Raw genomic sequence first — 12,991 nt, forward strand, 5'->3', positions numbered from 1 at the left:
CTGGGAAACAAGAATATCCTACATTTAGACAATAGGAGAATCAGGAAAAAAAATACGATCAAAGACATCGCATTCTAGCTGTCAACTTTCCAGACATTCATCGTTTACCTCAAAACTCAAATCGACGGAAAAAGACACTCGTATTTGAGCAGTTACACAAGCCTTCAAAAACAATCAAAAAAAGCGAGCAGGTTTTCAAGAATCGATTCAACTGAAATATCTGACTGGCAACTGTGCAAACAAGACGAATGAAATATTGAATCTTCGTCATTTCCTTGTGTATAGTTGGAACAAATTTGCCATTTAGCTGTCACAGTTATCAACACAACAAACTTCACCTAACAATGAATCGCTGACGCGTGGTCGTAATGCTGCTTCCAGCACCCTTTTTTCTTTTTCGTCTTCTTCCTGATAAGTGATACATCATTTCACTAAAGCCGCAGTCAATTCTTCAGATTTGGATGAGTCAGTATCTGCTAACTGAGTGATTTTCGAAATGCTGCCCAAAACGTGCTTCTGCTTGTTCTTTTGCTTATTGGTGCAGTCGAAGACTGTCTCTGCCAGCGATAGAGTTAATAAGGCTAGCCTTACATCAGTTGTGGATGACAAAACACCGCAGCTAGCCGACCAAACGTTTAACATTAACAACTGGGGCCTCGGAAATATTGAACGAAAGCTGCTGATCGATATCAAAGCCAAAATAGACTCATTGTCTGATAAAGGTAAATTGCTTTATAACTCTAAACAAAGCCCATAACCAAGGCAAGATAGATCTCTCTCCTGTCTTCAGATCTTCATTAATATAATCACATTTTCACTTGACTTTCAGTCACTAGACCTGCTTGCCCAGAAGGCTGGGTTGTTCGTGGAAAGTCTTGTTTCCTCGTCATCAACATCCCAACCCTGAAATGGAGCGACGCTCGAAGAACTTGCCAGAATCTGGGAGGAGACCTCGCCATAATCAGTTCCGCTGAGGAAAACAACTTTATCTTTGACCTGGTGAAGAAGCAGAAGACAATCACAGATTGGGGCGTGTGGCTTGGTTTTACCCGAAAGTCCGACGACAAGTTCTACTGGATTGACGACACTCCACTGGAGGGTCATCATTCTCCGTGGGCAGGTGGGCAACCGAATAATACGAATAACAACGAACATTGCGCAACATGTTTGGCCAAGGAGTTACTGGGGGAAAGTGGAATGACTTATGGTGCTCCCTGAAAGAGTCCCAATTTAAGTACGCCCCAAGTATTCTCTGCCAGAAACAGTCCAACTAAAATAACGATGCTGCTAATTTCTCTTTTACCGTAGATCCCTATCAAAATCAAACTTGGCTGGGTTAAAAGGCGCTTGTTATTGTTGGGCAAGTCATTAGCTTGATTGATCACGATCATTTTATCTCTTTGCCTGAACTGCTGTGTAATTGACTTGGAAAAAATAAAATTGTACTTGCCTGCAAACAGTGTTCAACGCTGTGATTTTTTCCTATTTAAAACTGTTGACCCAAACTGTTTGAAAAAAATTGTTATGCATTTGGAAGATCAAGTACTGTGACGCCATTTTATACAGGGGTCAAGAATTAGAAACACCATTGCAATGACTAGAATTTGAGGAAAAACGAATTTCCGTATAAGCAGTTTCAAGAAGAATAAAAAAAGCACCTCAATATATATATATATATATATATATATATATATATATATATATATATATATATATATATATATATAGGCAGAATAATATGGTTTTCCAAACGGTGACTTCCAGTAGAAGGATCAAAAGATACCGTGCTTCAATGTGAATTTTAAATTGTTCCTCTGACGATTTTCTTAACAAGAGGTGTGCTGAATACAAAGGGTATCTTAAGTCCCAGGGCTATAATGCAACTTTAGTAGACAAACAATTCGACAAAGCGCTTAGTATTGAGAGATCAGAATTGCTTAAGAAAAAAGCCAAGCCTGTCAAGAGAGTTTTCCCGTTAGTTCTTGACTACAATCCTATCCTGCCTGATATTCAGAGAGTTATCAAGAAACATGCTCATCTTCTGAGATCGTCGCCCGAATTACTTGAAATTTTTCCATCTAAATCGATTTTTCCAGCATATCGCCGTACCAAAAATCTCAAAGATATTTTAGCACCATCTAAATTTTTTGGCGACAACGGGGCAAACCAGGCAGAGAACGAAATGGGAGGGTGCTTCAAATGTTGTACTCGTTGTGATCTTTGCAAAAATTTTTTAATTCAAGATTCCAAATTTAAAAGCTTTTCCACAGGCCGAGTCTACAAGATAAAGCAAAAATTGTCTTGCTCTTCCAAAAACGTTGTTTACCTGGCCTCGTACAATAAATGCAAATTGCAGTATGTAGGTTCCACCACAACAGAATTTAAAGTACGTTTTCGCAATCACAAATCATCCATGCTCACCAACAAAAAGACGTGTGAGCTTGCAGTCCATTTTAATTGTACTAGGCACGAAATTTCCGAAATTAATTTTATCGTCATCGAACAAATTACTAGCCAGGGGGTTGCTGCGTATATTGATAAGTTGTTATTGACCAGAGAGGCATATTGGACCTCCCAGCTATTTACACTCAGCCCTCATGGTCTTAATAAAAGACGGGAATTTAGATCCAAAAATCGCGTCCGTTACAATACATAATTAGACTGACTATTATACACTTATACACTTAGTAATTAAGGCGCTCGCAGATACATTGTTGTAATCTCATCACTTGCGCGTTCTTGTAAGTTGCCATTAGCTTGTTACAATACAGAATTAGACTGACTATTATACACTTAGTAATTAAGGCGCTCGCAGATATATTGTTGTAATCTTATCACCCGGCGCGTTCTTGTAAGTTGACATTAGCTTGTTATGTAATCTATTATTTCAGATGTTATAGCATTATGTAATTATATTTACATTTTTCTGATCTTATATATATACATGCAAATCTGTAAACTTGCTAGGATTTTTAACGTTTTATTTTTTAACTTGTAAATATTGTTCCAATCTGAAGAAGGCCGAAGGCCGAAACGTCACATTAAAAGCCGGAACAGTTAGAAATTTGCTTCATGACGCCTCATCTTACACTTAACTATATATATATATATATATAAACGTTTGATAAAGCAAGGACGGACAACTTCTGAAGGTAAAAAAAGTTAAAAAGTTAAAAATTTAATAGAAAAACGTTTCGGTCTTAGACCTTCATCAGTTACAAGAGAAAAAAAAAAAAGGACGAAAACTAAGTTTAAATACGGTTACAGTGTGGGAGATTACGTAACGAAATGAAAAATACAATATTGTGCTATTAATACATCGTGATTAATACAATACAGGAAGAAAATGCAAAACGAGAAATACAATGCTGTGCTATAAATTGCGTCATACAGGGTGATAATTAATAGACCAAACGAAAAGAATACAATACTGTACATAAATTACATTATAGAGCGTGATAATTGCAGAACTAGGTTAAATTCAACCTAAAAACTAAAAGAGTTAAAATAGATAAAACGGACTCTTGCAATGCGGTAAATATAACGGGAAAAATAGTTTGCAAAGATAAGCAGTTGAAAAAAAAAAAAAAAAAAAAAAAAAGAAGAAACCTACGTTTACGCTGGACAAGGTTAATAACAAAATCCCAAATCGAGGCCTTTGGAGCATTAAAGGGTTGACAAACAACAAAATCCCTGGAGGGGCCCTTAAACAATAAGCTGTAATAAGATCCCAGGCAGGGCCTTTGAGCATACCTAACACCCAAAAAGCTGACAAAATCCAAGGAAGGGCCTTTGAACTGCCTTATGGCGCGAACGCAGATTTACACAAGAGAAAGTTAATTATAACAAATTCTGTTTTTGGAGTGAAATTCTTTTCTTTTATTTAAGCCATGGGGAGCCAAAGAGAACAGTTGAGCACTCCAATAAGCCTCTTTCGTACTTAAAAACCTATCGATCTCGTCTGAGTCATTAGGGGCCTGCACCTGATCAATGCATTGGAATTCAAAATCATCCAAGGAGTGTGGAATTTTATTGAAATGTACTGCTACCTCACAAGTGGTTTTGTTTGTGAGCATAGCAGACTTGTGGTTACGAAACCTAACCCGAAAATCGGTGGTAGTTGATCCTATGTACCGTAAACGACATTTCTTGCAGGAAACTAAATAGATCACGTTTTTAGAATAACAAGAAAGCCTTGAATGAATGGTGTATTTTCTGCCCGTTTTAAAACTTAGAAATGATTTAGATTCAACAAAGAAATTTCGACAGAGATCGCATCTATTTCTTTCACATTTAAAGCAGCCATTGTTTGGCTGAATTGTTTGTCCCTCATCGGCGGTTTTAAAACGAGATGGTGCTAATAATTCTTTCAGGTTTTTTGTTCTACGAAAAGATGGTATGATAGAGCCTTGAGGGAAAAGTTCTTTCTGCAATCCAACCCTAAATTGAAAGAACTTTTCCCTCAAGGCTCGATAATACCATCTTTTCGTAGAACAAAAAACCTGAAAGAATTATTAGCACCATCTCGTTTTAAAACCGCCGATGAGGGACAAACAATTCAGCCAAACAATGGCTGCTTTAAATGTGAAAGAAATAGATGCGATCTCTGTCGAAATTTCTTTGTTGAATCTAAATCATTTCTAAGTTTTAAAACGGGCAGAAAATACACCATTCATTCAAGGCTTTCTTGTGATTCTAAAAACGTGATCTATTTAGTTTCCTGCAAGAAATGTCGTTTACAGTACATAGGATCAACTACCACCGATTTTCGGGTTAGGTTTCGTAACCACAAGTCTGCTATGCTCACAAACAAAACCACTTGTGAGGTAGCAGTACATTTCAATAAAATTCCACACTCCTTGGATGATTTTGAATTCCAATGCATTGATCAGGTGCAGGCCCCTAATGACTCAGACGAGATCGATAGGTTTTTAAGTACGAAAGAGGCTTATTGGAGTGCTCAACTGTTCTCTTTGGCTCCCCATGGCTTAAATAAAAGAAAAGAATTTCACTCCAAAAACAGAATTTGTTATAATTAACTTTCTCTTGTGTAAATCTGCGTTCGCGCCATAAGGCAGTTCAAAGGCCCTTCCTTGGATTTTGTCAGCTTTTTGGGTGTTAGGTATGCTCAAAGGCCCTGCCTGGGATCTTATTACAGCTTATTGTTTAAGGGCCCCTCCAGGGATTTTGTTGTTTGTCAACCCTTTAATGCTCCAAAGGCCTCGATTTGGGATTTTGTTATTAACCTTGTCCAGCGTAAACGTAGGTTTCTTCTTTTTTTTTTTTTTTTTTTTTTTTTCAACTGCTTATCTTTGCAAACTATTTTTCCCGTTATATTTACCGCATTGCAAGAGTCCGTTTTATCTATTTTAACTCTTTTAGTTTTTAGGTTGAATTTAACCTAGTTCTGCAATTATCACGCTCTATAATGTAATTTATGCACAGTATTGTATTCTTTTCGTTTGGTCTATTAATTATCACCCTGTATGACGCAATTTATAGTACAGCATTGTATTTCTCGTTTTGCATTTTCTTCCTGTATTGTATTAGTCACGATGTATTAATAGCACAATATTGTATTTTTCATTTCGTTACGTAATCTCCCACACTGTAACCGTATTTAAACTTAGTTTTCGTCCTTTTTTTCTCTTGTAACTGATGAAGGTCTAAGACCGAAACGTTTTTCTATTAAATTTTTAACTTTTTAACTTTTTTTACCTTCAGAAGTTGTCCGTCCTTGCTTTATCAAACGTTTTTAAATTCATTTTTGTGGTGAGGCTTGGACTGTGAATCTTCATTGATCCTCCTGACGCAGTGGCATTCTTTGTTGGCTTGAGGCATTTTATAACCGTTTTATATATATATATATATATATTTATATTTATATTTAACAAATAAAGAAGCCTCGACTGTGCTCTGTTCTGTTGTAAAGCACGCAGGAAGCGGTAGAGCACGAAAGAAGTGTAGGGGAAAACACGAGACGAAGTCGAGTGTTTTTCCCCACTTCTTGAGTGCTCTACTACTTCCTAAGTGCTTTACAACAGAACAGAGCACAGTCGAGGCTTCTTTATTTGTTTTATGATAAAGAATCCGATAACTTCCCCACGCATTTGGCTGAATTTTCAAACCAAACTTCATTTTCCAAACGAGCAAAAACGAGCAAAAGTGGCATCAGTCGTGCACTGTTCTCTGATAAAGCACGCTAAAATAAACCAATCACAATCCTTGTTAGAATTGTTCAAATAATTTGATTGGCTAACGAAGCGACAGCTGTCAGTCACAAACTGGACTTCAGTTAAGCTTTCAGTTTCGAGTAGTTTGAGCGGCTTTCGAGAGAAGAACGATGCCTTCAAAGTTCGCTTTTAAGTTAATTTTTAAATACGGATCTAAAGGCAGGTGAAGGTTTATAGTCCAGAGAAATTCGGCCGTATTGTGGCCCATGAAAACATGCTCTTTTACAGTGGAAATTACGAAACGCTGAGCTCAAAGCTTGCGGGGAATATGCGAAATGCCGAGTTGAATTTGAAAGGAGCTACAGTTATTTACGGCTTGTAGCCGCATGCAGCAAGATGGCCCGAACTAGCATAAAAGTTAGAAAGACTAAACGGCTCCCACTGGTCCTACTCCGAGCACAGAAGAGAATATCAGAGCAAGCTTTGCACTGACCACTCGTCGGTTCACGTCGCTGAGATGACTGGAGAACGAGCGTTACTACACTGCATGTAAGTGTTGTTTGAGCAATTGAGCATTTTTACAAAAATAAAGTTTCTCATCATAAACAGAGACAGTTCAATTGTTGTTTTCTGTCGTTGTTTTACTTCTTAAGCATAATTTCTGCCTTCGTAACAAATATAATGTCCTTTATCGAAGCACTGTTTAGGTTGAGAATTTGTTTATTTCGCTACGTCTTTTGTCGGCGGGAATCTAGCAAAACTTGTTATTTTAGTACAGTTTTAACTCTACTGTTGCTCTGTGAGCCATATTTACTACAGACAAATAGCTCGTTTCTATTGCGTTTGTCTGAATCACAGGGCAATTTTCTCAAAATTCCGTAGCAAAAATTTGAAAGCCAACTTACCGTCATCAATCCGTGCTCTGTTCTCTGATAAAGCACGCTCTTTCAGCCAATCAGAGCGCGCGTTATATGGAAACTTTGTTATAAATATATATATGTGTGTAATTACAGATACACAACAGCCAGTATTGGTCTGTTAGCTGCGATTCAAAGATCCCACTGAAAATGGAGTAACGTGCATCTATGGGACATTACAGCAAATTAGACTTCTGTCTCGGCCAACAGATGTCTTACACGTACTATACTAGAGAAGTTTTTAATACGCTGTAGCTAAAATGGTTAGAAACTGGTTGAAAAGCACAGTGGCAAGTTCAAAGAGTGGCAATACGATGGTAAGTATTTTTATTTGACTGGGATGAATGAAATTCGATCATGATAAATCTGAGTTGAAAAGAAGTAGACAAAATATTGCATTTTTCAGCCTTTCAAATTTAAGGTGGCACAAAACACATCAGGGAGAGGACATGATGATTTCAAACGCCTAGTGCTGAGAAAATTTGAGCGCGGTAACGCAGTAAATTGAACTTATTGTGCAAAAATAAATCTAATCGTTTGTATGTATTTTAATGCTCTTGCTTGTCGCAGCTTGTGACACTCGAAGAACTGGCTTGATTGGCCGAAAAACCTCGACACAATCAAAGCAGGTGAACATTACCTTTAGCTAGTAAGTAAGTTAAAAACGGAGCACAAAGTATGGATGTTTGTCATGACGTTCGTAGAAAGTCAGGTGATGAGTTTAATATCCTCCAAAAGTGGGTTAGTGATGACGACAAAGGAACAATTTTGGTCATGAATCATGAAAGGGAATTGTTAACAATACGCAGCGCTCGCCAAGTTGTCAGTTGCTTCTGTATACATAGATGAACAAGTCAATCCAGCTGTTCCTTTTAATACTAATCCGTTTTGCAGAAGGAAAAGTTATTTTCAGTAGCTTTTCTCTTGGGAAATTATGCTAGAAATCATTGAAATTATTATTTCGGTGTTCCCTGGATCAAAATCCAGAAAAAATGGGCTGAGACATACACACTGTCCAGTCAGTTGTTTAACACAAGTGATGGCTGATTTGGTGCAATATTTGCTGAATAAACTGATGGTTTTACTAAGCTGGCTGGGAAACTTGGAAAGTTTATTTAGCTTGCTGAAGATCTTCTTAACCATCAAGCTGGGAGAAAGCAAGACATAAATTTTGTTTTTTTCCTACAGCGCAGAAAAATAGGCAAAAAATATGCATCAAAAATGAGTTTTATTTCTCTGTAATAAGTAAAATAATCAGGAATTTAGCAAGAGGGGATTAATGGTACGAGAGCTAATCCCGATATAAGCCATATTCCCATGATAATACCTGCCATTTTTTTTTTCTTTTTTAATTATTCTCGATTTTGGGAATCAGAGAAGGATCCCTCCGGTGACACGAATTTTACCTGACGTGGACAGCACTATATACAGGATTTAGAAAGAACAAGGATTTTAAAAAAAGGGTTTAAAAAAATCAAGAAACATAAAACAAGAAGATGTATAGTTATTTGTAACAGAGAAGGTAAAAGAGGTAAAGTTGAAGTCTACATTCACGAGCAAAGTGGCCCATTAGGCTGTTGGTTATCTCCAGTTTCGGTAGCATGAAGCGACTAGGAGTATTTCTACCCCCACTGGTTGGAATGCCAGTCTATCGCAGGTCACCCCGCAACATTAAATTCGCCGGTACTCATTCATACACCTGGGTGGAAAGAGGCACTGTGAGAGTAAAGTGTCTTGCCCAAGAACACAACACAATGACACTGGCCAGGGATCGAACCCGGACCGCCTGATCCGGAGCGTGAGGCCACTGCGCCTCCACACACTTGAGCAATAAAACAAGACTTCAAAAACAATCGAGAAAAGCGAGTCGGTTTTCAACTGAAATATCTGACTATACGTTCCTGCCAACTGTGCAAACAAGGCAATTCCTTGTAATAGTTTCAACCTATAATATGCCATTTTGCTGTCACAGTTATCAACACAACACACTTCAGCTAACAATGAATCGCTGTCGTTTGGGCTTAAGGCCACGTCAACGAGTCTTTTGAGGTTTTGGTTTACCGCTGGTTTCTTGCACCTTTTTCTTTTTACTGCTTCTTCTTCTTGTTTTTCAGTGATATACATCATTGCGCTAAAGCCACAGTCACATCTTCGGACTTGCATCAGTCAGTACCTGTAAATTTGGTGATTTTCGAAATGTTACCCAAACAAACGTGCTTCTGTTTGTTCTTTTACTTCCTGGTGACTGTTTCTGCCAGCGATAAAGTTAATAAGGCTAGCTTAACATCAGTTCTGGATGACACAACACCGCAGCTAGCCGACCAAACGTTTAACATCAACAACTGGGGCCTCGGAAATATTGAACGAAAACTGCTTGCCGATATCAAAGCCAAAATAGACTCATTGTCTGATAAAGGTAAATTGCTTTATAACTCTAAACAAAGCCCATAACCAAGGCAAGATAGATCTCTCTCCTGTCTTCAGATCTTCATTAATATAATCACATTTTCACTTGACTTTCAGTCACTAGACCTGCTTGCCCAGAAGGCTGGGTTGTTCGTGGAAAGTCTTGTTTCCTCGTCATCAACATCCCAACCCTGAAATGGAGCGACGCTCGAAGAACTTGCCAGAATCTGGGAGGAGACCTCGCCATAATCAGTTCCGCTGAGGAAAACAACTTTATCTTTGACCTGGTAAAGAAGCAGAAGACAATCACAGATTGGGGCGTGTGGCTTGGTTTAACCCGAAAGTCTGACAACAAGTTCTGCTGGGTTGACGACACACCACTGGAACGTCATTATTCCGCGTGGGCAAGAGGAGAACCGAGTAGTCCGAATAACGAGTACTGTAGCAACATGTTCGGCGCGGGAAGCAGACAGGGAAAGTGGAATGACCTATCATGCTCCCTGAAAGAAGCCCAGCTAAAGCACGCCCCAAGTATTCTCTGCCAGAAGCAATCCAACTGAACTAGCCATGCTGTTATTTTCTCTATTTTGCCAAAGAATTGTATTAAAATCAAACTTGGTTTTGTTGTAAGGCATTCAGTCGCTTCTTATTGTTGGACAAGTCATTAGCTTGACTGATCACGATCATTTTCTCTTTTCCTCTGAACTCCCGTGTACCTGGAGTAAAATTTAAATGGATGTGTACTTGCTTGTAAATTGTTAAACGCTGTGGATGCTTTTTTTCTTATTTAGTTGCCATTGTCGGAGAAAACCGGGCACGATCAAAAGATCGAGGTCGGCCGTTTACATTCATCTTCAGGTTCACAGTATAAAAGCTATCCGAAAAGATTGACAACCCCCTGACATTTGCCTAGGTAGCTAGGCGTTCGATTTTCTTCGAGATATCACCACATCATGATTTTGGCGTCTCAAGCGGTCTAAAATGACCGAAATTACGGGCCACTTTAGGTGAGTTTAATAGATACTTATTACAAATTCCAGAAACTCTTACTTTCGTGCGACAATATTTGTTTCCTTATTAGTTGACTGAGATATATTAGAGGTCTTTCGCTTTAATTCTACGGCTTTTCAAGATGTGCCAACTTTCGTCTCCGCATTAATGAGCGTGACCCAAATTTTAGCCATTTTCAGCGAGTCGCTCTTCAAAAGTGTACCACTTTATTTCCATACAAAAACATTTTCTAGTAGTCTTTTTTACTCCTATCAATGTCCAGTTTAGTTAAAAATGGTATCTACGGGCAGATTGGAGTAGTTCGTCTCGCAAAGTTCAATAAAAGTCATCAGTCAGAAATATTTCCCGCCAAATGTTTAGCGAACAATATCACTTTATTCCGATTTTCTGCGATTGCTACCCATGATTTAATGAAAGATCTACAAATAAGTAGTTAAATGGACTGCAGGATAGAATGTTTTAGCTGTGACATCGTTATTAACCTATGTAAACATTTCAAACACTCGCCAAATCCTCACCATTAGTTAACATGAATTTTCCCGCGAAAATTATATTTTTAACGTCACGCTACAAAGAAAAAGAAAGTGATTCCTCAGTTCGCTGGTCTCTCTCTCTCTTTTTTTCTTTTCGCTGATGTGTAGAACAACATGCAAGTTAGAGGCGATCGAAGTTTTAACCTAAATTTAATTTTGGCACTTGTGCAATCCCCCTGTTTACATCGATTTCTCGTTTTCGGAAGGTGCGACGCGTTACAGATTTGAAAGGTCAGACGACAGGAGTTCACAATGTCAATCTAACTTAAAGGTTTATCCTTGATTTTGGAAACATTTAAGCCCCGTCAACACGTATCCGGATATTTTTTAATCCACAAATTTTTCTTTCCGGATACGGCTTCTGTTCACACGCATCCGGCGAATTCTTCAGCGAATCTGGATATTTTTTAATCCGCTCTCCAGAGTGGAAAAAATAAAACCGCAACGAATCCGATAACGGGTGGACGGCGAATCCGGATAGTTTCGAATCCGATGACGTAGCAAAATCGTGTCCAGTTTCTTACCAAACAATAAACCAATATGGCGGCACTATGTGTAGGCCTAGTTTCTCTAGAGTGAATCCGGATACCATCGGACGCGTGTGGGCAGGCGAATTCGATTTGAGTACGCTGCGTGTGGACGGGGAAATTTTTGAATCCGAAAAGAAAAAGTTGCGGATTCAAAAATATCCGGTTACGTGTGGACGGGGCATTAATGTTCTTTCGGATCAGAAAAATCGCCTAGCAGTGCGGGTGCCGGGTCAATTTGTCTTCAATAATTAACGTGCAAACGAGATGGTCCAGGAAAGACGTCTGACGTGGTGTCTATTTGGCACAGCCGAATGTAAGCAATGAGGAAATACAGGTTGCGATAAAACGTCCCTGCTATGATCATAAAGGACAGACAGACGGCTGGAATAAACATTTCAATAAGTGTAATAGTTGCTAGGTCATGATTGCCAGCGGAAGTTCTTCTTGCGTTTAATGTTACCGTTTGCATCGTCGTAAGTTTGTACATCGTGTTGTTTATTTATTTATGGATTCGTACAATTACAGGTGCTTAACAACAGCTCTGAAACATTTACTGTCAATATTCACCACAAAACCCCTTGTTAATAGACCAATTTCGATATATTAAAATTCAGCCTAACACCATAGACCTCAGTACGAGGCTCTGGGGAATAACTACCGAGTTTGTGGGGTTTATTCCATAGAGCCTCGTGCTGAGGTCTATGGTGTTAGGCTGAATTTTAATATATCGAAATTGGTCTATTTTACTGCTGTTGGACTATCAAGGAAAAGCCTGTCAGCTCGCTGCTTGTTCTATAAATTCTTTAAGGAGTCATCGATTTTCTTCCACACATCCTGTTGGGCGGTCTTTCTTCTTTTCTGTGCTGGTTATTTGTCCTTGGCTGCAAAAACAATAAACAGGATGGTGAAAATCACATGCAAACGTTTGAAGAGTACTTAAGAGCCAGTGCCCATAACTATGGACAAACAACGGCACAAGTTGAAAAATCGATTTTGCTCATTTTTTGCCCATAGATTGGCCCTAGCTAGTAAACAAACGGACCATAGTTAGTTTCTCCTAATGCAGCTTTTTGGGGGAGAAATTTGCGAAAAACGAATTCGCCCCGATTGAGCGCAAAATCTACTTCCTGTTATGCTAAATTTTCTGAAAATTTGATTGCTTTGCGCGTCGCACAGCAGCTACTTGAGAATCTTTCAATGGTCTTTACATTCAGCTTAGGTCTTCATGGTATGACTGAGCGAAAAATAAAATAAATCGAGGTTTCTTTTGAGCCCGAAACGAGATCAAACTGCCACGCAAAATTTTACAATGTGTCGCAAGAGAATTATTGCATAAAAACATCGCCATATTTTTCTATGGGCTATAACTTTAAATACCATAAAAACACTTTCTACGGGTTAACTGTACACCCACCTGTTTG

The 12,991-nt window shown here is 38.6% G+C and overlaps 2 protein-coding genes across 2 annotated transcripts; both read left to right on the plus strand.

Annotated features, from left to right (window-relative positions):
- The first annotated feature begins 234 nt into the window (after positions 1-234).
- Positions 235-1,457, plus strand: LOC149111307 (perlucin-like protein). Its single transcript, XM_089291433.1, has 2 exons — positions 235-722; positions 830-1,457. Exons 1-2 carry the CDS (start codon positions 497-499, stop codon positions 1,216-1,218), a joined length of 615 nt encoding a protein of 204 aa, XP_089147559.1. The 5' UTR covers positions 235-496; the 3' UTR covers positions 1,219-1,457.
- Positions 1,458-8,019: 6,562 nt separating this feature from the next.
- On the plus strand, positions 8,020-10,130 carry LOC149111308 (perlucin-like protein). The gene is made up of 2 exons (XM_089291431.1): positions 8,020-9,506; positions 9,614-10,130. The coding sequence occupies exons 1-2, from the start codon at positions 9,287-9,289 to the stop codon at positions 10,054-10,056; spliced, it is 663 nt and encodes a 220-aa protein (XP_089147557.1). The 5' UTR covers positions 8,020-9,286; the 3' UTR covers positions 10,057-10,130.
- Positions 10,131-12,991: the final 2,861 nt, after the last annotated feature.

This window comes from Orbicella faveolata, unplaced genomic scaffold (assembly GCF_042242905.1).
Source record: "Orbicella faveolata isolate gen_17 unplaced genomic scaffold, um_ofav_v1 contig_24, whole genome shotgun sequence".
Lineage (NCBI taxonomy): Eukaryota > Metazoa > Cnidaria > Anthozoa > Scleractinia > Merulinidae > Orbicella > Orbicella faveolata.